Source organism: Pteropus vampyrus, unplaced genomic scaffold (assembly GCF_000151845.1).
Source record: "Pteropus vampyrus isolate Shadow unplaced genomic scaffold, Pvam_2.0 Scaffold19, whole genome shotgun sequence".
Lineage (NCBI taxonomy): Eukaryota > Metazoa > Chordata > Mammalia > Chiroptera > Pteropodidae > Pteropus > Pteropus vampyrus.
In genome coordinates this window covers 7,952,384-7,977,183 of record NW_011888800.1, presented here as the reverse complement: position 1 = coordinate 7,977,183, position 24,800 = coordinate 7,952,384, and the positions used below count along the sequence as shown (strand labels likewise).

Here is a 24,800-nt window from a genome sequence, read left to right as displayed (position 1 = left end):
CTTCTTTAGAGTTTTGGGAAAGTGGGAGACTTTATGAACAAGATTTTTGTGGGGCTAAGGGAAGCGAGTCCAAAATATGAGATAAAGGAATTTGGGAATTCGAGATGTGACCACGCCACTTTGACTGATATATAAAGGCTCTGTAGTCCGCTCAATGATGTCATGAGAGGTGACAGAACCAAAAGTTAGAAGAACATCAGAATTACAACAAGGTGGAGAATGAGAGACTAATTGAAATGATCTAAGAAAATCGCTCTCAGTAGAGAATTTTGGAAACACCATGCAAATAGAGTGCATAAATTTTGGATGACAAAAAAAATAGTGAAATTGTTCCTGGGTCTGTGGCATGGAAAATGTATTAGAAAAAAGGTTGATCATTATCATTAACTTAAGGGAAGAGAGAGAAGATATATAAAGAGAATAAAGTTCTAATTATGATCAGGATAGTGTGGGTTGAAGTTAGAAATGAGTTTATAAGGTAAGAGTTTGCCTCCACTGGAATGGAGGGAAAGGGAGCCATACACAGAAAGAGGTTGGGGGTGGGTATGAGAACTTAAGTACAGGTAATAGAATTTAGAGTTCATATCAAGGTAGTGATTTGGGTCAGTTGATTTTGAGGTTTACCAGTTAAGTTGCTTTTACTTCATATAATGGTGGCTTATTTTTCAGAACAACAAGCGACTCGAAGTCTTCGAATGCCATGGCCCGCGGGCCGTTAGCTGTCTTGCCACAGCTCAGGAAGGTGCCCGAAAGCTGTTGGTTGTGGGGTCTTACGACTGTACCATTAGTGTACGCGATGCACGGAATGGACTCCTCCTCAGAACTCTGGAAGGCCACAGCAAAACTATTCTTTGCATGAAGGCAAGTATAGTGCAGGGGAACGGGAGCTAGTCGTGCAGCACAAATAGAATTGTTTGAACATTTCCTCTGTTGTCTAATGCCTTGCTTAGAACACAGTCATCCTGAAAAGAGGAAGGAGATTACAATTCCTTTCTTCAGGCCTGAGTCACCAGTCACCAAAGGACACACTCTTTAATATGTTAATATGTTAACTTAGAGACAACAAACACTCTAATGCCCTTCTAGGCTACTTCATAATCATTCTGAAGAGGTAACAAACCCAATAATACCTTGCCAATTCATCAGAGTACCTGATTTTAGAACATAAGTTTCAGTTCAGAAAATTTGTCTGAAAAACTTATTTTATACTTAGTTTATGCTCATCTCAAAATAGGTGGAAATTAGAATTGGCCTGTGTGCATTACTAGTTACAGAGGAAACTCAGAGCCTTATACTGAATCTAACTCATTGCATTTTTTTCTTTAAGGTGGTGAATGACCTTGTGTTCAGTGGCTCCAGCGATCAGTCAGTCCATGCCCACAACATTCATGTAAGCCCTGTTGGTGTAAAGAAATCTTTAATAGAATGGTTAAAGCTTGAAGGAGTTCTCAGACCTCTTAGAATTTAAATTAAGCCCCTTTTCCAGTGAAAGGCTTAATAATAATCTCTATGAATAAGCTCTTGGATAATATTAAGCACCCTGGAAATTCTGACCTCATCAAAAATTTTTAATAGACAGATTCAAAGTTTATGTAAGGTTTAGTTTGAATGTCTCATTTAAACTTGAGATAAATTGAGCATCTGAAGCTCTAAAAATGTAGACATAGTATGTAGTTTAAAATAAGAGAAATAAAAACATCCAAGAGACTCTACACAGGTCATAGAGGCAGCTCTTTAAAGCCCAGCTCCTAGTCTGTAAATCTGGGGATAATCTAAGGCCTCAGGGACTTGTCCAGATCTAGTGAAATGATATAAGTGAACAACATGAGTTTGAATTGCTTGGATCCATTTATACGTGGTTTTTTTTTCCCCCAATAAATACCTGTACTGTTTTTGATCCGTGATTGGGAATCTGGTACGGAGAGCTAAGTGTATACATTGTTCTGTGGCATTTTATATAGGGGGCTTGAGCATTCTAGGATTTTGGTATCTGCAGGGGATGGGAATGTGGTCCTGGAACCATTCCCCCATGGATACCTAGGGACAATTTAAGTTTTGGGGGAATCAAGAGTTATACACTGATTTGTATCTGCTCAAGGGTCAGCACCTGTAACCCCTGTATTATTCAAGGGTCAGTTGTACTTTGAAAGCTATAAAATACACACAGAGTTGTGACCCTTCTTGTGCTGTGACACTAAGTTCTCTCCATCAAGATACATTTCGTATATTTTGCATAGGTAACAAATGCTTGTGGGATTACTTCAGCTGTTAAAATGAGTACAGCTACATGTGCATATAAGCCTCAGAATTATGACTTTTGGAATTATAGAATTCTAAATCTCAAAGTTAGGAAGCTATCTTAAAAGTCTAGTGACTCTTGAAAGTGTAGTGACTCTTATCTGTCTTCCGATGCAGACTGGTGAGCTTGTGCGGATCTATAAAGGTCACAATCATGCAGTGACTGTGGTGAATATCCTAGGAAAAGTGATGGTGACTGCTTGCCTGGATAAATTTGTTCGCGTCTATGAATTACAGGTAGAATTTAGATCCAGTATTTTGCTTGAATGATTTAGGGAGATTGTCTGTTTGGGTTTGATGTTGATTTTTTTTATATGATAAGGCTGAGATGGGACCCAGGAATCTGCGTTCTTCACAAGCACTCTAGATAATTATGAAGCAGCTAAATAGTGGACTGTTCTTTCAGAAACACTGCTCTGAGATATGTGGTCAGGCTCATAGGTGTCAAAATTTAAATGGTTTCTAGGTAGCAACTGTAATCTCTAAAACCTGTCTAGTTCTTCTTATCTGCAATTTCAGAAAAGGAGACTTTGAAACTACACAGAATTTGGTTTTGCTATTTCCATTTACCAGCTCCTCAAGGAGGAGGACTTATTAGAAAGATTACCATTAGATTATATTTCTGTTAAAATGCTACCGGTACTTCAGCTTGGGGTCGCAGGCATAGTTTTAAACCTGCCCAAGACCTTCAGGGACTATGCTTGTTAAACACAAGGTATAAATAACCTAATTTTCTTTGTATGTTTTTCCTCCACCTAAGTCCCATGATCGATTACAAGTTTATGGAGGACACAAAGACATGATTATGTGTATGACCATCCATAAAAGTATGGTGAGTATTATTTGTCAAGTCACATATTTGCCTTTGATTGTGTTTACCTAAAAGTCTACAAACTGATGATAATGTTATTACTTGTCACTTTTAAAAAACGACATATGCCTCATTATTGATTGCCTTTCTGTCTCTTGGCATAATATTATAAAGATGTAAGCTAGTAATATTGTTGAATATTTCATTTTCTTTTTTAAAAAATTAATTTTTTTAGAATATTTCATTTTCTATTAATAGCTAAAATAATTACAATAAAAATCTAATACCACCATTAAGTAGAAAATAAATTTAAGATATTTCAAAAAAAATTTAGTGGTGCTTTTTCCAGAGACTTTATGATCCGAACAGAACATTAGAATAGAGTCAGATTTGGCCAGTGTGACATAAGTTGTAGCAGACTTAAAAATAGACGCTAACTCACTTAACCCTGCTAATCCTTGATTTATTTTATTTTTAAATTATGAGGTTGAACCAGAATGGATGTTTTTCAGACTCTGAGCAGTAGAATCCTTTGTTCCAGTGAAATACAGGTGCCTAATATATAATGCCCAATGGAAGCCAGAGCTATACCAGTTAAAGTGTAAGTGGGTGCCTCTGAACCCAGCCATGGTTCCAAGAGTGGCTCTCTAAGGAGCACAGCTTCAGAGTATCAAGACTAGAAGACCTAGAAGACACTTTCTCAATGTAGTACTCTAGGGCTGGTTTTGATTTAGTTTTGTGTTTTTCTATTATAGTTGCTACAAGTAGCTTATGACTCTTATTTTGAGGATGTTTTGTAGTTTATTTGTGTGTCTCGTTTTGGTCTGATATGGTAAACCTTTTTCTCCAGATTTATACTGGCTGTTATGATGGCAGTATTCAGGCCGTGAGGCTAAATCTGATGCAGAATTACCGCTGTTGGGTAAGGAGTGAAACTGTTCTTGTCACCAGACTTAGGAGTTGCTTAACCCTAGGCTAATTTACAGATCTTCGTTACCAGTGTAGCATTCTTCTATTTGAGCATCTAGTTTATGCCTTCCATTGTAGGACAAGGAAGCTTATTTTTAAAAACCATACATAAACTGTTTCTATACTTCTTTAATGAAAGCCTATTTTAAGATTAGATATGAGGTATATTTAAATATCCTCCACTCAGAGGTTATGTCCCTGGTGGTTTTTATTTTATTATAAAATCAATACATGCTTACAAAAATATTAACAGTACATAAGTATATGAAATAAAAAGAGGTACTTCTTTTTATGTCCTGCCCAATATACTATACCAATTCCTCAAGGATTACATATATTAATAGTTTGGTTTGTGTCCTTGTTGATTTTGGGGGACTAGGCATATAAAAATTTGTATTCTGGAAGTTTTAAACTTCAGTTTTCTAGGCTAAATTGCATGGTTTTTATTTTGGGATGCTGGTGATTAACCCTCAAAACTTTCATACCTGTTCCTTATAAGCCTTAATTAGTTTTAGTAGTTCTAATATTAGTAGTTACCAAATAAAAGTTTATGGCACTGAATTTTTTTCCCTCAAACCCTAAACTTTTCAGAATTGATGGAATGAATGTGACACTCTCTATTTTTAAAGTTAATTTTAGACTTGTCCACAGCTTAATTACTTTTCAGCTTTTTATGCATTACGGTCTTTGCTTTTCAGTCTTACTGAATGCAAGCAAAATCTAGTACAGCATGATGCAGAATATACAAACAGTTAATTCAGCTAGAGAGATGGGGTAAATACTGTCTGGTTTTAAAGCTAGAGGGATGGGATAGTACCGACAGAGGAAAACTCAAATTTGCATTACATTTTAGAAATGAACATTTTTGAATTCAAATTATAAGATTTCGTACAGGCAAGCTGATAGAGACAAAGCCAAGACAAAGAGTCTGTGATTTCTGACTCACGGATGAAATTAAGCAACATTTAGAAGTGAAATTACAGTTAAAAAACAAAAAAGTAGGTAATCACATGATTGTGATTCAAGTGATAAAGATTGTGTGTAAAGTCCATGACACAGTTCTACAACAAATATTTCCACAAATTTTTTTAATCAGGCATTTTTATTTTTAAGTTTACAAGTTAACAGTTCTTAGAATTGTTAAAAATAACCCTTTTAATATTATAGGAAAGCTCTTTGTGTTTTTAAATAAATAGACAAAGAAAATCATTTTATGATGGCAGGAGAAAGAATAAGTATGATTTAAATGGAATTATCTATAAATATTTGCTAACTTTTCCTTTATCTAATGATGTAATGGCTACCTTAGTACTCTGCTTTCACAAAATACCAGAGTGTCAAAAGACTTCCAATCTTTTCAAGGTTCCTCATCATATTGATGATTAATTTGGTTGCCTCTGGCTTTGTTTTTCTAGCGAAGATTAAATTAAAGAATGAGGAGTTTTTTGCTTTCACCGAATTTATGGTGTACGAGCAGAAATGCTCTAATGCATGTTTCTGGTAGTCTTTTGAACTTACCTCATTCTGTTGCTTTCTAGTGGCACGGGTGCTCTCTGATATTTGGCGTTGTGGATCATTTAAAACAACATTTGCTGACCGACCATACAAACCCAAACTTTCAAACTCTGAAATGTCGCTGGAAGAACTGTGATGCTTTTTTCACTGCTAGGAAAGGATCCAAACAGGTACATCACTGGGACTCGAGGCTGACCTGAGGTCATTCAGCTGTTTGGAACAGGATTTAGAAGCCTTCTTTGCCTATTTAGAATGTTCAGAATTGCAATAAATAAGGAGAATCTAGGGATTTTTCTTTTTATTATTATTGAGATTTGGGAACTAGCTTAATGAGGTTTCAGATGAAGAATGCTGGGTCCTAACTGCCTTTCAGGTAGTGGTCAAAGAAAGCTCTCTTTGGCTTTGACTTTCTCTTGTCCTCCTCCTAACTTTTCTCTCATGAGCCCTTTTCCCTTTATTCCTAGGATGCTGCAGGACACATTGAACGACATGCTGAGGATGACAGCAAAATTGATTCTTGAAGTTTTTTGCCTCCCATGTTGGGAAGTCATTAGTTGAACTAATTTCACATTGGCCCCTCACACAGGCCACTCTCTTCCCTTCCCTAGTGAAGCAGGGAAGGAGAAAGTGATTACTAGCCAGGCTTACCACTAGCATAAGTCTGGGCAGCTCTATGGGACGATAGGTTACACTTTAAGTTCTTGCTGGAGGTTTGTCAGATTTAAACAGATTTTAAGGAACTATACGCCTCTGGGACAGCACAGCATATAGTAATTTATGCTACTAGTATTCTCTAGATGTTTGTTAAAGATACAGATCTTAATTGGTTACCCAGTTTGACCCTAATCATACGTATTTTTATTGATTTCAGTTTGTGATTTTTAGCTTATGTTCTTATGATGGTTTAAACCTGTAGTCAGTCTTTTAAGTACCAGTTTGTTCAAATGCTAGATTTTTAGGATTAGTTTTCATTTCTTCAGTTATAGTAACTGGGTCTTGAAGTTGGAAGCGAATAGTTTCCTTTCTTAACAATTATGTTCAGTGTATTTCAATGTTTTGTTTCTTCGTAGGTGGACACAGCTTTAAATGCTAAAGAGAAACAGAGTTTTAACAACTAGAACAACAGCTCTGCTAACTGTATTTTAGGAACTTAGACAGCAAATTACATAATGCCAAGTCCTTACAGACAGCACTACCTAATGAACCTCTCTACAAGTTTTGCTAGAGTGCTTGGTTCAAGGCAGCACACAGACCTAACATCTACCTTGAAATTCTGCTATTAGACCTGGGCATTCACTGCTGTGGGTGATGTCAGGCTATTTGAACTGGAGGTGTAGCCTTTATCTCCCTTTCCAAGTTTCTGACTCTCCAAGGCTGCTGTGGATTTGAAAGCTTCTGGTTCGTGCCATTGCCAAACCCTCTCTCTCCCATTCTCTAGCTGTGCTTACTTAGACTGATGGCAGCCATCGGGTACTTTCTCTGGGTTCTCAAGATGCTTTCTGCTCACCGGTAGCACCCAAGATGGGAGAGTTAGGATAAAACATCTGAATTCAGTTTTAGAGCCTCAAGCAGGCTTCTTAGAGACTGATTTCTGAAACCATTATCTTACTTTCACCTCCCCACTAGCTGGGAAAGAGTGGAATCTGGTGAAGGCGAAGACTCTACCTGCCCACTGAGAGCAGCCACATTAACAAAGCCTTAGTGAGACTGCTTTGTTTTTGGATTTTCTCTGGACTCTTAAGAAAAACTGTAGAAGTGTTGCTTTCCACTCTTTCGTTTTGGATCCTCAGAGCTCTGAAATCTTTGGATGTGGCACCTACTGATTTCTAGGATTGCAGAGCATCCAGATTTCTCTCTACCCCTGTTAGTGCACACACATCTACTTACATGTCTTTACTCCCGCTCTAGGGCAGGGGACTCATGGGGGCAGGGTTGTTCATGGATAGGTTTCAAGAGGGTATGCCAGTCCCCTATAATTGTATGCAAGACAAAGTATGTGTTCTTTTTTTTTTCCCCCAGGAAAGACTTTAGTGGTTCTTACTGGGTCCAAAAAAAAAAAAATTAAGAACTAATCTAGGAGCTACTACTAGATAATGATTGGCCCCACAAGCTATTTACTTCTGTCTCTGTGAATGGGAAAACTCTTGTTGATTACACTGTTGTGATCTGCTTTGACATTTGAGAGAGTACAGAGAGGATCCTGTTGCATAGAGTATTTGTGCCGTTTCTCTATGGGATGAAGAAGCTTTTCCCACCTCTCACCCCCATTTCCTACACAAGTGACCAGGGAAGCTAGGCTGCTCTATGGTTTTGGGAATGGTGATTTCCCAGAAAATCATATTTGGATTTATTGCCAAACCTGGCATTTTTCTCTGTGCTATAGAGAAGCCACATTTTCAAGTTGGCTGGCAGTATGCTAAGAAAGTCTTGCATGCTCTGTTGCATAGATGCCCTTCTGTCCTGAGGACATGTCTGAAAAGATGAGAGTGGTGGAGCCTTTGTAGGGCAGGAAGGTGGTATGTGAGATGTTGGGCAGTTGTGGGGAACCTTCGAAGGTATGAACAGAGATAGAATCAGTAAGAACTGATTTGGGTTTAACTTTGGAAGAATTATGCACAGTCTATCTGCCTTTGTGTGTGCAGTATGAATGTTCCTTGTATGTGTGTATGCACATAGGCACCTATACTTACAATACTTTTCCTCATTTCACAATAATTTTCTTTGAAGCAGTGGCAATACTGTCTTTGTTTCAAAGAAGTGTAAAATTCGTTTAACACCAGTTATCTTAAATGTACTATGCTAGCCCCGTTTAGAAATAAAGGCACCATAAGTATCTTGGCTGCTTATATATGGTTGTGTGTTATTACTTTTAAGTGTCTTGAAAGTTATACAGGACTTTGACTATTTTTAAGTCTTCTACAGTATCTTGACTGATTGTAGCCCTCTGTTTCCCCTCAGAGAAGAGCTGCAGCTCAGGGATTTGCATTGACTCTGGTATTTAATACTTAATGTAGAAAGGAAACTGTCAGATGACGTGACAAAACCCGACTCATTTCTTATAAGGAGTTGGAGGCCATTTTTTAGAATGTTATTTTTAGTTACGTGTGCCTACTTATAACAGCTAGAAGTCAAGGAAATCATAGTTTTGTGTGCATATGCTAGTGTTTTAATGGCAGTTTGTTCTGAAAAAATGTCAGTCACTTTAAGTTTTATCCTAAAGTTTTTAATCAGGTTCAACATGTATTTTGGCATACTCCTCTACTCAGTTAAAAAGCAAATAAACACAATGCAAACGAAATTCTGAGAACAAAGAATTATCTTGACTTGATGTTACTTGAATGTGAGAGAACGTTGCGACTACACTCCTGCTTTTGAGGGGAGAAGTTTTCTCTGCCTCAGAAGAGTTAGCAGTTGAGTGTTTAGCACCAGACCTACCTATAAGTTATTGGCAATAGCATTGCTGTTTAAGTGGTTATTTGCCGAATGAAAGTTTTTTTTGCTTTTGTTTTTTTGTTTGTTTTTTTTTTTTGTGGGGGGTAGATTATACAGTGGACAACTTTAGTGACTAGATATGTGGATGATTTGGTTGGGAGTAGGTATACAACACTTAGTGGGATGGTATGGTATGTTTTATGGAAGAGAATTCACTGGAGGGGAGATCAAAATATATTGTGAAGTGAGATTCAAACAGCACGTTCCCTCTGGTTTGCTCAAATAACTGCAGTTTCTATAAGCTGACTTATAGATTTTGTTCCTGTTACCTAAAGGAGAGCTCCTAGACCTGTTATGAAGGCCATGCCTGCCACATCGATAAAGTGTTCATTTCGTCCCTGCCCCAGATCATCAGGATCCTCAGGTTTGCAGAGAAGCTGTCTGATGGATAGGAATAGAAGCTGTGGTGGAGGCTATTTGGGCTACACTAGTTCCATATGCAAGTAGATGTGAAATCCGGATGTGAACCAAACCTACTACTTATCAGACAATAACCTCTGACCTCACCTCCAACTCCCAAGTATGTGGCCCTGCTGAGTCACATGGCAACTAACGTTTACCAAATTTGCTCAAATTTGAGGTCATAAGCCAATTGGATTGGGAGAGGAGGTAGTCAAGGAGGAAAGGCTGTTGAAAATCTTTCTCCTGCTTAAGAGAAATACATGCCCTAGAGCTGCTCCAGCATCCCTGGTATCTGATTTTTTTAATATATGGAATACAGATTAGAAGAATGAAATCCGATGACATTGGACTGCAAAAATGTTTATAAGCAAATAGCTTAGCCTTCTTACATTTTGGTATAAAGCTGTGAACTTCATAACTTTGTAAAGCAAGATATAAAGCGAATACAAGAGGAAAATAAAGTACTTTTACTAATTGTTTACTTGTATTACCTTACTGCATATTCATAGCCAGCCTTCTTTTTCATGTTGGTATAGAGAGTTAGGAGGAAATTGGGTGGAAAACAGGTGGTTATAGATAAGCCACAGACCATGGGCCAGATAAGTTTGGCAAACAGCTACATTTAGGAATTTGTTCAAGGTTATACACACAGGTCAGTTACTTAGTGGAGGAGCTAAGATCAAAAACTATATTTCTGCTCCATCACACTCAGGTAACTGGCCCCTCCAGTTATAGGTGACCTATTTATTCTTGATCTTCTATATACCAACAGCTATTCATCTTTTCTCGTGTGTCTTAGAAAGTACCTGAGTGATTTCTATGGTTCAGGTTTTTTTATTTGTGTGTGTATGTTTTTCTTTGTTGTATTCTGAAACTATACGTGATAGGTAAGTGTCAGATTGGAAGCTACTCAGCCCTGCTATGGCTGATATCTAAATGTGAGAACAAAATACAATAGAATCAGCCATACACATGCCTTTATTTAGGTCAACTTTTTTCAGAATGCAGCCAAACTTCTGAGTCAGACAACTCAGAGTATCTAGCCCTCTTTCACTGAGATAGTTTACCCCAGAGAAAGCCCATCCAGAAACAGACAGAACCAAGTGCTAGTTTGGTTATTGTCCCACGGGTGGGAGAACATAAAGGTGATAGAGGGCTCAAGCACAGGAAGTACTGAGTGCCACTGGCAAACGCTTCCATGAACAGCCTAGGGTAAGCTAAGGAGAGCATTTGCTTCAGAGCCGAGGCTGCTCAAATTTGAGCAAAGCTAAGCCGTCAGCTTGGCTACAAATAGCTGAGGCAGACAGACATTTGCCTCCATGTGGCAAAGGGACAAAGTTGTTCTCCCTCCCTCAGTTCTTAACTAAAGGGTCAGTCTGGGTGTGACAGATAAATAGATGCCCTGAGGCACAGTGAGGAGTGAAGTAGAGGAGGAACAAGATCGATGAGGCGCCCGGAGGTTTGCTGGGGGTGCAGCTACCGCGTCTTTTGAGGTAAGTGGCTCTAGCTATATGGGTGAATTGAAATCCTGAGTGATCCTGTGTGGCCTTGGCTGAGGCCAGCTTGGTTCAGGCATACATGGTGAGCTGCAGCCACTGAAAGAGGAAGTCCCAAGATCAGAATGCAAACAAAAAAAGAGGGTCCAGCCCCAGGGATCTTACAGGGTAGGGGGAAAGGTACATTCCCAGCATGCCAGACACTGGAATGATTTTCTAAGAAGCAGCATCCTCCCAGATTTCTCCTAGGAAGGTACATGTGTTCCAGCATAAGGTCATTTTAGGAATTAAGGATTCTTTGGAGTCTTCCCCCAGTATACATCCCCCACGAGCCACGTTTCCTGCTGAGCTCCCCCTTACGTTCCTTTCCTCTCCCATCCCTCCACCACCATTTGGAAGAGAGGAGCACACAGTGGGTCCAGTCTGCCTCACTGCCTCCTCTACCTTGAGTTTTCAGGTACAGGGGGAGTATACCTCATCCTTAGGCTTTACCTCTAGAACGTTGAGTTTGATGATACCATCTCCATCCTTGTCAAACGCATTAAAAGCTCCTGTGTGGAAGAATGAATGCACAAGCCCAAGGCCAGTTACAGGCTCACTCCCTCTCCACTACTATAACTTTTCCTAAGAAAACCACACTCTGCCTGGCAGAGAATCACCAGTAGCCCTCCCTTTGCCATCCCGTTTTGAGCCTAAAGAGGTTCTTTGCCTCTGTTCAGCCCAGATGGAATAGATTAGAAGATGATCAGGCTGAAATTCCTACTGCCACAGCTATTGCTGCAGGAAATGGAGCAGAAAGAGCACAAGAGAGTGGGAGGGTAGCCCCCCACTTACTGAACATGCCCTCCAGCCTGACGAAGCAGCAGATGAAACTGTCAAAGTCGATGTTCATGTATTTGTCTGCATATCGCATGGTAATGATGTCATAGAGCTGGCTGTTGAGGTGGAATCCTGTGGAAGGAGCACAGGAGAGGAGGAAGTAGATTTGCAGTCCTGAGGCCTACCTTGTTTCCCCTGCCTCTTGGCAGCTCTGTGGCTTGAGAAAAGAAATGAGAAATATTTCCTTTCTCTAGTAGGGCCTAACAGCTTAGTCCTCCCCTCCCGTTTCTGCTTCCATTGGCTCCAGTCCACATCCTGGCCACCCCCCTTTCTTCCCCAGCACCTGCATCATTGACTGCGTTTCGCATCTCATAGCTGTTGATGGTGCCGGATTGGTCTGTATCATAGCGTTTGAAAATTTTCTGGCAATGGAAAATTTGAGGGCAGAAGTCATACACTAAATCCCTGAATCAACCCCCTCCTCCACTCTCACGCTTCATTCTCTCTCCCCACCTGCCAGGCTTTAATCTTCTTCCAGAGGTGATGGAACTCTTGCAGGTTCAGTCTCCCAGAGCCATCCGTCTGGAGGAAGGAGGTCAGGGCTACAGGGTGCATGCACATAGCAAAATCCCCTGGATTGGGGGCAGGGATGGGAGGTGGGTTCTAGTGGGCTCTGCAGGGGAGGTAGCCCCATAGGGAGACTGCTGAGGATATCCTACCCACTGCTCTGTCCTGGTATTTAACCCTCCCCTCCATACCTCCCCAGTCAAAATTAGTGTCTGTGACCCAGGGAGCTTGTCTCTTAAGAACCACATTTGCTTGGGCAGGGCCCCAGGCAGAATCCCAGCCTGAGGTAAGAGCAGAGGCAGGGGCTGGTTACAACCCACTGGCCTTCCCAGCTTGTGCCTCCAACAGTCCCTTTCAGACCAGGTACCAGGACGTTCTGACTCAGGACCTCCTTAAGTCTCCTTGGGCATGAATTTGGACCCCTCTGCCTGACTCCCCCTCCAAACACCCCCCCCCATTGCCCTGGCCCCCATGGGCTGCACAGGGGCTGATGACAGGGTTGGGAAGAGTGGCAGGAAGGATACATCCAAGAGGGCAATCATGCTGCGACAGGACTCCAGTGTGAACCCTTGTGTCTTCAGGTCCTCATCTGGGAGGAATGGAGAAGAGGGAAGAGCTACTTTCAAATAACCAGACACACCCCCACCCGCCCATCCCGCACATATGGTTTTGAGCCACTCACGTTTGTTCACAACTGTGTTAAGGATATTCTTGAGCTCATCTGCACAGATCTCCATGTCCTGAAGAGGAGGGGAGTAGAGTCATGGTTCAAGAGTACAGCCACTGATGGAGCAGAGGCTTTGCAAAATGAATCCCAGCTGTCCATCTTCGTAAAGTCCCTGTCAGTGCTATTCTGTCACGGGGTAGCTGGGCCTTTCCTGAGGGAAACAGGCTTTGTACCCTCAGCTGTCCAGATTGCAGTGGGCAGCTCCGAGTAAAAAGGCCCCTGACCACCCACTGGATATGTTGGTCTAAAACTCAAGGGCTTGTCTTGAGGATTTCTGTGCTATCCCGTTTCCAACAAAAGCCAAAATGACCTCTATTGAACAGTGACAAAATAACTGGTGATTTGAGCAGTTAATCAGGGAGAGGAGTATCTGTGGGAGCCGAGGTTGGATGTACTCACATCACCAGCTATCTGCCTGAAAATGTTCCGGAATTGCTGCTGCTCCTCGCTTTCCTGGTCAGTGTTGCCAGGCCGTGGCTGTGGAAGCACAAAGGAAAATGGTTCACAGGGATCAAGGAGATGAGCAGACCCGTGAGGAAAGCTCCTTCTGGGCTGACGGAGCCACAGTGCCTAAAACAACCCTAGGTGGCAGCTGGCAGCAGGAGCTAGGTACGGGACACATGCTCTTTCTTGGTCAAACCTGGTGAGCTGGAGTGAGCATCATCTGTGCCCTGGCGACCTTCACTGGATACCTTCCCAGCCCAGACACCCCAACCAGAGGAGACACATTAACCATGCAGACCTTGTTCCACCACAGGCCCCTTGTTCCACCAGCCCCACCAGTAGAGCCCTCTCCACTGTTCAGAGTTTGACCATCCCAACAAAATGAGCCCCAGCAGGACAAAGGCCAGACTATTCTGACATCTCCAGCTGTCTCTGTCATCAAGGCCTCAGAGGGACTCCTCACCATCCCCCGCTCCATTGCTCGGGCACTCCAGGATGGAAGAGGTGGCCCTGGATTTGTCTACGGACTTTTGTCCCTTAGACTCACTTCCACTAAGGCTTACATGATCACCTCTCCCAAATCTAGTCTAACGCTCTCCCCCTGAGCTCTGGAGGACTCCATTTTTGCTGTCAACCCCCTCTTCTGCTCCTATTCTTTATCATTGCCAAGAGCTCAAGGGCACCAGGAAACAGGAGTTGCTCTGTCTCAGGCTTTGCCTCCCACTTCCCTCATCATCCCAGCTGGATAGGGTCCATCAGGGGAGCTCAGCCCGTCCTTCCCAAGGCCTGAGACTGGCTTGGTGTGGCTGCCACCCCCCAAGATGTTCACTTGAGCAGCATTCCAAATTTGAGGAGAACTTGATGAGAGAAAGGTCAATGAGACAAATCCAAACCTCTAGATGTTAAAGGGACACCCAACCCCTGCAGCCCCTCTAAACCTGAGCACCCCAAGAGCATAGAAGGATCCCAGTACTTGTTGGCCACCCCACTCATGCCACATGCTCAGAAACCTGTGGGGCTTTCTCTTGCTTATCAGGGCTCGTTTTGTCTTTGCCCTCCTCTGACTCTTGGTCCACACCCAGTTCCTTGTTGCTGTTTGCTCTGTCCGAAACGAAGATGATGGGCTGGAGAAAGGAGGGAAGTAGGGAGGGGGCAGGAAGGAAGCAAGGATTACAGGCTGAGCGGGCAGGTGGAGGCAACCTCCCTCTTGGAGCAGCTGGTCCAGTGGAGAGGAAAAGAACAGAATTAGCTCTTGAACTTCAGTTCAAGCTCCATTTCTGCCATTAACAAGCTGAGTGACTTGGGGCAAAGATGCTAAGTCTCTCTGGACCTCAGTTCCTTATGTCTTCATAATAGAATTATGAGGGTTAAACAAGGTAGCACATGTGAAAATGCTAAGAATGCTATAAGCAACATGATCTTAGTGCAGTGATTTTCGAATATTTTGTATACTTTTTTTTTCCAAGTGGAAACACTGTTCATGTTAAATTTCCCCAGAAGCCCAGTATATGTAGTCATTAAAAACAGTGCTTCTCTGGTTGATGAAGAGGGCAGAGCTCTCTTCCCTGGCACCTCTACATCGCCACGGCAGCTACCGAGGCACCTCCAAGGAACCTCTAGGACTCTGCAGAGGACAAATTGAAAAAAGACTCTTTATTAGTGGCACAGTCAATGGGTGAGAGGTCAGAACACTGAACTGGGATCCCAGCCCTGCCATCACATAGGAGAAATATCCTCTCTGGCTTCACTCATCCATTAATGTGGATAATAAATTCTGCTTCGTACTTCTCATAGGGCTCTTGTGAGGGTCATGTGAGACACCCAATGTAAAAGTGGATTGCAAAAACATTTAAGGTGCTACAGAAATACAAGAGATATTTTCAAGACATGCTCATGCAGGCAAAGAGGAATATAAAGAGTAGAGAGCACCTGCCATGCTGTGCCAGTCCCAGTTAGTGCTATATATCCCACAAGGAAAGCCCAGGAAGGCTAGGCTGTAGGAGCTGGTGGCTGCAGTGCAGAGAGCAATGAGGCAATCAGTCTCTCAGAGCAGAAAAGGAATCTGACCGGTCTCTGAGTCCCCATCTACCTTTCCATGCTGTTGATATAGGACAGCAATAATGGACAGACCTATGGACATGGCTCCCCCAGTTTGGGCCCCCAGCAGGCCCCAAAAGCCCTGGCTTACTCTGCCTTCCAAGCAAAAGGTTTCACTTAAGCAACTGAAGCTCATGAGGATCACAGAGCAAGTGGGGGGCGGGTCACAGCCTGAGGGAGAATATGTGGTCATGGGGCACCCCTGCCCGGCACATGTCTCCAGGCCTGAGTGTGGATCTGGACAACATACCGTGGAGTGTAAGGGGCCTGCACCAGAGAAGTTAGGGTAAGAAACGTGTTTTGGAGCAGACAGACATGGTTTCCAGTTTCAGTTTCCCTACTCATTAGTTGTGTGTCTTTGGGCAAGTCACTTCTCTGAATCTTTATTCTCTCCTTTACAAGGGGAATTATAATAGCACCTACCTTATAGATACTGTCGTGACTGAAAACAGTGTTTTACCCCCAGCGTAGTGCCTACTGTGTGGTAGGTGCTTGATGAATGTCAGCTCTGGTCTGCACCAGTGCCAATACTTGATGGACCCCTATGATGGATCCTTCCAGGTGCTGTCATAAACACTAACACTAAACATTGTCTGATGGCCAGCAGCTACTGCCCCATGGGATCAAGGATGTCCAAAGGTCAGTAATTTCTGGACGGCGCCCTGGCTGGTCAAACCAAAATTCTACAAGGGGTAACTATTATTGTAGGCATTATTGCCCTGGAGACCAGAAGTTATCAGGTAAATGGAGGAAGGATGGGGTAGGGGGAGTTCGAGTTGCTAAACAACCATGATCTCAAGTTCTAAAAGTACACAAAGGAAACAGGGTCCCTGGTCACACATGAAAACTTTGCTCTGAGGCCCCTGAGATGCTCTTCACGCACATGGCTACCTTTAGCAACAGTGTCCTTACATCAGAGTGGTTATAAACAGGATACCCAGGAGGGGCTATTTGAGGTCCTGGTGAATCATGGTGACTCTCCAAGAACCCAGGAGGGGAAAATGCCCAGGTAACTCACATTCCTTCTTCCCCCTTAAACCAGTCAAGTTGAGCAGCTCCTTTGGGGCTGTGAGGTGGAGGTTCTTTTCCCTTTTTCCCTTTGCCATCTGGACACAGGTGGCACATAGAGTCCATTAGGACCCACGGCTTAGAGGGGGCCTGGTTTCAGAGTGAGACGTCATTATCTAGAAGGGGGTTGCAACAGGCTTCACTAGAGCAACAGCCCTGGTAGTGACTTAGTCTCTCTGGCCATCCTCTCCCACTCCTTCCTCAGAGGGCTTTGAAAAAAGGAGGAGTGGAGAGCAGGCAGGAAAATGAGAGGAGGGAGAAGGAACTGTCCCGTCTGTCCCGTCTGCAGAGCAGGCAGCTGGCATCCCAAGACCCTCACTCTTCCATGGAAACCCTCACACAACAATCTCGCGGTATCCTGAGGAACAGAACCTACCGCCATTCCTCTAAAGAATCAAGCCCTGCTCAGCTAGTCAAACCTGCTTCTGAGAAAGATGGGCGCCCTTTTTGTTTTTTGCAGGACTCCCACGTCGGGAGCATTTTCACTGGTTGGCCATCCTCTCCCTCCCTCATGTGAGAGGAGGACAGTATAGCACGGTGGTTCAGAATGCAGACTCTGGAGCCAGACCACTTCCTGACTGTGTCACCTTGGGCAAGTTATTCAACCTGTCTGTACCTTTTCTTCCTCTGAAAATGGGGGCAACGATAATACTAATCTCACAAGGTTGTTGTGAGAATTGAGTTTATCTGTGGAAAGCACCCAGAAGAGTCCCTAGAACATTGCCTTCACTAGCAAATGTTAGCTCTCATTGTTGCACACCCATAGCCGCAACAGGAGCTCAGGCGGGGAGGTGCGGGGCGATGGGGGAAGAGGCAAGCCTGGTGCGTGTGCACTTGCACCTACATGCACAAACATATTCCATGCTGTCTACCCACTCACCCTGTTACACCTACCTTGGGTTTTTTCTTTTTCTGCACAAGGAAACAGTAAATGCAGATTAAGTGAAAAGCAAGTTTCCAGAAAACCTGCTGGCTTTTGGCTTCCTTGTGACCTGGTTCTGAACTGGGGGTGGGTTCCAGGATCCCCAAATCTCGGTCACATTGGAGCCAAAAAAGACCTGGAGGGTGAAGGGAGAAGAGAATTCTCCAGGCCTCAAGACCGGCAGCAGCTATGGCTTTGTTTTTAGAATTTATTCTGTTATTGGACACGGCTCAGGAAAGGGAGTTTCTAGCTAATTTTTTTCTATTTTTTAATGAAGTTGGTTACTAAAACACCGAAAGAGTGGTTACCCAAACTGGCCTAAAAAAATGAATTTTGTTTGATTTATAGAGTTTAGGGGAGGGGGTTGTTTGTTCATTTTTCAGGAAATTTTTAACATATGGAGACTTCATGTGGAAATCCAGGTTTGGGGCTTCTTTTGTAGAATTAGGTCTGGCAGCCTGCACAACAGTCCAGGAGAGCAGCTGCTCTCTGTGACCTCCAGATGGCCACAGCCACCACCACTCCAGTCATCCCTCCAACACAGAAGCCAAGTGTCAGTTGAGAACTGCAGGCAATTATGCCAGTGTCGGGACACCAAAACCTCCACCACACCTGCCTGCCCTACTCAGGCGACATGCCAGCTCCCATAAGCGTTTGGGTTTGCAACTCCTGATGAACACTCTACACCTGATTACCAACATCCAGAAGATAAGAATAGTACCAAGTGCACTTAATACTAAAACCAACATCTATGATAATTCAGAAGGCACTTGGAGATCTGGCACTGGCACAGGGTCAGAATTAGAACCATGCGTGTCACTACCCAGAAGACAGTTCACTGGGGCATTTGCTGTCCTCTTATTGGCCCAGGTCATACACACACAGCACAGGGGACTGTTCACTAACAAAGGCCTAAAGCCACAAGGCAGTCACAAGACTCCTCAGCAAAAGGAGACCCTAACACACACCAACTCTGTGCTTCAAACTCTGAGCCTCACATCCTTGGGGACAGGTCTCAGCATGAGAGTGGGGAAGAGAGCTGGAGTCTGAGTTCAGAGATTCTGGACGTGAGTTCCAACCATGCCATTTATGAGCTCTGTGAATCCAAGGAGGCCATTTAACTACATTGAGCCTTTACTTCCTTACTTGAAAATCAGAGATAATAACCTTATTACATCTCAGAAACCTTGCAAGGATCAAGTGAGATAACACATGTGAGAGGTATTTTGTAAGATATAAAAAACGTGAATAACAATCACCATTCGAGGGCCTGTGCTATGCCAGACACTTCACATACACAATCTCATTGATTCAAACCTCAAAAAGCCTTGCAAGGCACGTGTTATTATCCCCATTTTACAAAATAGGAAACCGAATCGGATGGGTTATATAACTTGTCCAGGTCACCCAGCTGGTAGGCGTGGTAGGCGTAGGACCCAGCTTTTGATGCTGACTGCAGAGCTGGCGTACTTTTTTTCACTATGTGAGATTGTGTCTCATAATTCACTATTAGCTGCTGCTCTCGTCATCTCTTCCTCTGTCCTTGATCCCTCCCTCTAATTTTTCAAACTGCTTCTTCTTTCTTGGACTCTTCAGTACTTCCCAGCCCCTGGACTGACTAAATGGCCCTAGGACCATAAGGCCCATAACTTCTGGTCATGACGAAGAAGTTGCAGTAATGTGGAGTAATTGCTCTGCGCCCCCCAGATTCCCATCTTCCTCTGCCAATACTCACTCTCCCCTCCACCACCCACCTGTCCCCTGGACCTTCTGATATGTAAGAGCTAAACTACTCACCACTGGCCGATCCACGGAGATTGTATTTTCAACTTCCCTGTGAAGAACACAAACATGAGGGGGGCCCATGTCACCAGGAGCAAGTAGGAAGCACACAGAGGATTTGCTCAGGTCACATGACCTTTCAGAGCTAAGTCAGGACTGACTTCAAGAGAACTCCACCCCAGGAACCAGTCTCATGTAGGCACCATCCTCAGCAGCCAAGTGTAGACATACAGATTCTCGTTGGCTTTGGCTAGAGCTCTCAAAGGCATGACCTACCCACCTACCCATAGACCCTGTGCTTCTTTCAGAGACAGAGATTAGAGTAGCAGGGCCTATGATGTATCTATGGTGGCCAAGAGGGCAGGATATGGCCTTGCTGGCTTCCTTGACCACCCTACCTAAAAGTTCAATCACCCCAACACCTCTTATCCCTTGTCCTGACTTTACTTTTTCTGCTTATCACTTATCAAATTCTAACATACTATATATATATATATGTATCTTTTCCTATACATTGTTTAGTAAGCCCATTAGGGCACGGATTTCTTTTTGTTTAACTGCTCTACTCTCAAATATCTATGGGATGACTGAATGAAGGAATGAATGAATAGGGCAGATGCGACCAGCTCAGGAGTGGAGGAAGAAGTACAGTCTAGTCAACATATCCTGGGACTCCTGGCAAAGACTAGTCCAGCTGCCTCATGGCTCTGATCTCTGGAAGGGGCCACGTGAGCTTTTAGGGACAGCTGGGGAAAGTGGGGCTGGGACTCACTCAGAGAGGTTCCTCTTTTCAGAGAAGACCCGGAGGATGAATTCTCCCTCCTGGTGGGGCTCGTAGGTGGAGGGCACGATGACATACTCGCTGGGAGGCAGGCGGAAGCGCTCAGACACCTCCCGCATGTTGATGTAGGTTTTGCTCCTGGCCTTGGAGGCGTTATACAGGAAGAAGTCCTTCTGCAGGTGCTGCTTGTTCCCATGCATCTGAAGGAGAGAAGAGCCCAAGGCACCTGAGCCCATTGGGAAGGATGCCCTGTCCTGCTTGTAGTCTCTCTCCAGGGGTCCCTTCCTGACTTCCTGGTCACCCATTTCACAGTCATGACCTACCTACTTCGAATTCCCAAGGCCTCAAATAGCTCAACAGCTGTGGAGCTCCCTACCCCATTTCCTCTTCCTTTTCTGTTGTGATTCAGAAGTGAAGGTCAAGTCTACTGTTCCTCAACTGGGGATCACTTACCAGAACTGCTACTGGTCAACTTCAAATCACCTCCAGGCTGGGGAAGGACCCCAAGGAGGCAGGCGGGGCCTTAGCTGGGGTCTGAGGGAGGTGATTGCTTCATCCCAAAGAGGATAGTCCCTCAGAATGTGACTGTGTGTGAGTGTATAATTGTGTGAATGTGAATGTGTATGAGTGCAAACAACTCTAAGTGTGAACGAGTGAATATGAGTGTGTGACAGCATGTGTGACGGGGTCTGGTGGGAAGAGGAAGGGCGCATCGTGAGGGTGGTAGTCAGGAGGTCATGCACCTGCTCTGGAGCTGAGGAACTCAGGCGAGGCCCTCTCCTATCATCGTCCTGCCCACAAACCCTACCAGGGAGCTTCTCGATGTGCCACCGACAGACACGGGCCCCCCAGGTAATGCTGCACACAACTGCTGGCTTCTGCCCCTTCTTTACCTCTTTGGGAACCTTGAGGAGAAATAGAAAAAGAAATTGTTCAGATTCTGTGGATCTCAGATCTGAATGGGGATGAAAAGCTTACAGGAAGGGAACACCAGCAATTGTAGAGCAAATGCAGAAGTCTGATTCCCCATGTACCCACCTGGCCAGCCCCAGCCCCACTGTACCAACCCCACCCTGGTTTTTTTCCCCACTCATTACAAATATCTAAGTGGTTCCAACACAAGTGAGCCTGAAACCAGGAGTCCTGGGGGCGGTCACTGAGTAAAAGGGAAGCCGGAGGGCTCCTCTGGAACCCCCGAAAGCCTCCTCCCTGGGGTGTGTGTTTCCTGGGCTGAAGTTCCTGAAGCTGGTCAGGAACTGCACACCTCGTAAATGGCAAAGCCGATGGTGAAGAGGTTGGCCCCGAGCTTCCGGTCTTTCCGCCGGTTCTTCTGCATCAGGGCCACCAGGAAGCTACAAATCACCTCGGAGTCGTCGGGGTCATCATCCTCCTCTAGGAGCTTTAGACGGTACTGCGGGTTGGTCCAGAAAGTGTCTGTGCCCCCCGGAAAGGAAACATGCATTCAGATCTGCCTCTTGGAGAAAGGGCAGGAAGGGAAATGAGACAGAGGGAACCTGTTTATCTCCTGCATCTAGGTGCTCAATAAATATGGAAGAAATGACTGAGGCGTTTGTCTAATTATTTGGGGGGCAGCCTGTGCTTTCATTTGATGGAGCTGCCCTGATCACCTGTGTGCCTTCTCCTCCCTCTTTGAACGTTCATTCTCAGTCTTTGCTGATGGTTTCACTTTTCTCACCTGTCCCTTAAATGTTGTTGGTTCCTGGGATTTGGTCCTAGGCCTCTTCTCCCACCCCATTCTGCCCTCAGCCCCAGGCTGTCTTATCCATTTCCATTTTTTAACTTCCCCCTACAAGCTGATGATGCCTGAGCTATAGGTCCCAACTTCAATCTTGCTTTTGACTCCTTCTTCCCTTCTCTTCCTGTCTCTCTTCTGTGTTTCCTTTCTTCCTTCTTTTTGTCTTTTCATCCTTTCTTCCTTCTTTCCACAAATACATGTCGAGCTCTGATCACATAACCAAGTACCATTCTAGTCTGTGCATCCAATTCTCTATTACACATCTTCACCTGGATATTCTACAGATGCCTCAAACTTTCCATGTTCCAAACTAAACTCCCCTCCTTACAAACCCCACAACCAACTCCACCAAAAACAACACACTGATGTTTTTCTGCTGTGTGTCTTATATTGTAACATTGATACCATCCACTCAGGCCCTCAAACTCTAGGAATCTTGAAGTCATTCTTCATTCTTCCTTCCCCACATCACCCAATATTCTCTCCCCTAAGCCCTCTTTCCTCCATCTGCTTCTCCTGACTTGGCCTAGGCTTTCAGCATCTCCGGCTTGAACTCTTATAGTAGCTGTTAACTTGGTCCTCCAGTCCCATTCTCAGCATTGTGAACACAGGATTGTTCTGACACAATGTCCTGTTTAAAAGTGGTTACTAACGCCTTACTGCCAAACTTCCCAGCATGGCAGTTTCCTTCTCAGTAAAATAGGGAAGGTTTAATAAGATAATGTATGTCTGGGGCTCCGTAGAAACTCGGCAAATGCCAGTTAGTATTATTCTTCCGGGACCTCATTCTGCTTGGACCCTTCCCCCATCCAGAGCATCTCCCACCTGGAAAGTTGCGGCAGCCTCCAGCAGAGCAGCCCCTCACCCAGCGGCCCTCATTCACGGACACTGTCCAGGTCTGAAGCTTGTCGGACTCCAGGGCATCGGCTGTGAGGTTGCAGATCTCCAGCTTTGTGAAATGGTAGATGAAATCATCATATGACATCCTGAGAGGTTGGAAGAAGAGAGAGATGCATATGGGAGGCTGGGAAAGGTCAGACTCCAGGGCTAACACAGTGCAATAAAATAGTCCAGAGGAACTTGGTCACGGTCCCAGAGAGGACCCTGTCCTCCCTTTTTAGGGCAAACACTGTCAGTTCTGATGTATCTACCCCAAGCTGTCATCTCTTCTAATGTGTTCTTAATGGGAGAGCTCAGCAGCAATTCAGTTCTCCAAAAGGTTACCGTGTGACCCTCCACTGGGTCCATGCTAATTATAAGACAGAGAGTAGGGGAAGGACGGACAATTAAGCAAGCAATCTTAAGGGTGACAAATAGCACAGATAAATTAATCTCAGTCCTGGGGAAGACCAGGGGTCTTAAAGAAAGTTCCCTTTAAAATGAGACTTGAAGGCTGAGTGGAAATGATCTGGGCGAAGATGAGGATGGCACTGGGTGAGCAGAGTAAGTAGAGCTTCCTAGGCTTAGAAGACAGCTCTGTGAAGTCTAGGGAGCAGTTGGTTGGAGCAGTATGCAAGGTGGAAGAGCACAGGTGAGGCAGGAGCCACATCATGCTAGCCTGGTCCCTGGTTCAGTCATCACCATGACCTGGCAGGCTCCTCCTAGGACCTCATTCTTGCTGGGCTTCCAGCTGGAGGAGAACATAGCCCAAATCTCCCAAGGGCTGGAATCTGATGGCCTCTCTCTGGGAATTAAAGTTTGAGATTTCAGCTCCTTGCCCCATCCCTTACCCTTTAGGGTCCTCCTGGGTCCTGGACTCACCAGAACTCTCCATCCTCAGTGACCTGGTGCTGCAGACGAGCCTTCTCATCTTTGTCTACAAAGCTCCAGTCCTTCCAACTGGAGGGAAAAATGGAGGAATTATGGAAGGAGAAGGAAAGGAAGGCCTGAAGTGGGTTGGGACAAGAGGTACCAGAGAGATACAAAGAAATTCAAAGAGCAGCCCATCTCCCGGTTGTAGCCCATCTCAAAATTCAAATCTGATCTGATCCCCTCACTGTAAAACCCAATAATTGCTTCCGACTAGCCTCACGATTAAGATCAAACTCCTTAAATGAGTTTATAAGGGCTTGACCTTTCTCTGGCTGAATCTTTTACTCCTCCTCACGCTTTAAAGGCTGGGAGTTGGGCTCTGGAAATAAACTGAGATTCCAATTTCATATACCAGAACTAGCTATGGAACCATGAGCAAGTTGCTTCACCTTTCTCAACTTTTGTTTTCTCAACTGCAAAAGAGAAATGATTATATATCACCTGCTCACAGGGCTGTGATGAGCAATACACGAAAAAATGCATGTAAAACTTGCAGAAGGTGCCTGTTATCCAATAAGTAACCGAGTTACTAAAACAAAGACCAGGCATGTAAACATCTCCTTTCTCCTGCCACCCCAGGAAACAGCCTAACTTATGCTTTTAAAGGCTGGACAGTTTTATACACTCTCTCTCCTGTAAAGGCAGGAAATGAAGGACATTTGTGTTTCAGGCATGCTGAGGAGGATGAAACTAAACTGGGTTGTCCCGGGAAGGGTATGGGATTGAGGAAGTACTTAGAGTCAGAGAGTGCTGGAAGGGAAATGAAGATTCTTGAGACCAGAGGAGGGACACAGTGGGCGAGGCAAGTCTCCTTAAATGACCAAGGGCTGGGCCCCACTTGTCAGCAGTCCCTGCAATGGAGGCATTGGCAGGAAGTGGGTTAAGGCTAGACACCAACTTCTGAGGCTGGAGAACACAGTGATGGTCCCTGTGGGTGACTTGGGCTTTTAGAGTGGACAGCTGATGGGGAACCAAGGTCCCAGAGCAGAAAGCCCAGTTCAAATGCCACTCCCTCCAGGCAACCTTTTTCTACATTCCTGTC

The 24,800-nt window shown here is 44.4% G+C and overlaps 2 protein-coding genes across 2 annotated transcripts in view; one reads left to right on the top strand and one right to left on the bottom strand.

Annotated features, from left to right (window-relative positions):
• ZNF106 (zinc finger protein 106) overlaps positions 1 to 9,966 on the top strand; it is a 50,596-nt gene extending 40,630 nt beyond the window's left edge. The window contains exons 16-21 of the mRNA XM_023527710.1: positions 1,328 to 1,390; positions 2,416 to 2,535; positions 3,059 to 3,130; positions 3,960 to 4,031; positions 5,617 to 5,763; positions 6,058 to 9,966. Of these exons, the coding sequence (XP_023383478.1) occupies positions 1,328 to 1,390; positions 2,416 to 2,535; positions 3,059 to 3,130; positions 3,960 to 4,031; positions 5,617 to 5,763; positions 6,058 to 6,114 (531 nt within the window). The 3' untranslated portion in view covers positions 6,115 to 9,966. The remainder of the gene's footprint in view (positions 1 to 1,327; positions 1,391 to 2,415; positions 2,536 to 3,058; positions 3,131 to 3,959; positions 4,032 to 5,616; positions 5,764 to 6,057) is intronic.
• Positions 9,967 to 10,449: 483 nt separating this feature from the next.
• Positions 10,450 to 24,800, bottom strand: part of CAPN3 (calpain 3) — a 29,950-nt gene continuing 15,599 nt past the window's right edge. The window contains exons 8-23 of the mRNA XM_023527709.1: positions 23,708 to 23,785; positions 22,772 to 22,932; positions 21,455 to 21,624; positions 21,084 to 21,095; positions 20,182 to 20,390; positions 19,425 to 19,461; positions 17,600 to 17,617; positions 14,551 to 14,664; positions 13,496 to 13,573; positions 13,052 to 13,109; positions 12,894 to 12,958; positions 12,316 to 12,384; positions 12,146 to 12,224; positions 11,818 to 11,934; positions 11,476 to 11,534; positions 10,450 to 11,082 (exon numbers count right to left, since the gene is read on the bottom strand). Of these exons, the coding sequence (XP_023383477.1) occupies positions 11,056 to 11,082; positions 11,476 to 11,534; positions 11,818 to 11,934; positions 12,146 to 12,224; positions 12,316 to 12,384; positions 12,894 to 12,958; positions 13,052 to 13,109; positions 13,496 to 13,573; positions 14,551 to 14,664; positions 17,600 to 17,617; positions 19,425 to 19,461; positions 20,182 to 20,390; positions 21,084 to 21,095; positions 21,455 to 21,624; positions 22,772 to 22,932; positions 23,708 to 23,785 (1,351 nt within the window). The 3' untranslated portion in view covers positions 10,450 to 11,055. The remainder of the gene's footprint in view (positions 11,083 to 11,475; positions 11,535 to 11,817; positions 11,935 to 12,145; positions 12,225 to 12,315; positions 12,385 to 12,893; positions 12,959 to 13,051; positions 13,110 to 13,495; positions 13,574 to 14,550; positions 14,665 to 17,599; positions 17,618 to 19,424; positions 19,462 to 20,181; positions 20,391 to 21,083; positions 21,096 to 21,454; positions 21,625 to 22,771; positions 22,933 to 23,707; positions 23,786 to 24,800) is intronic.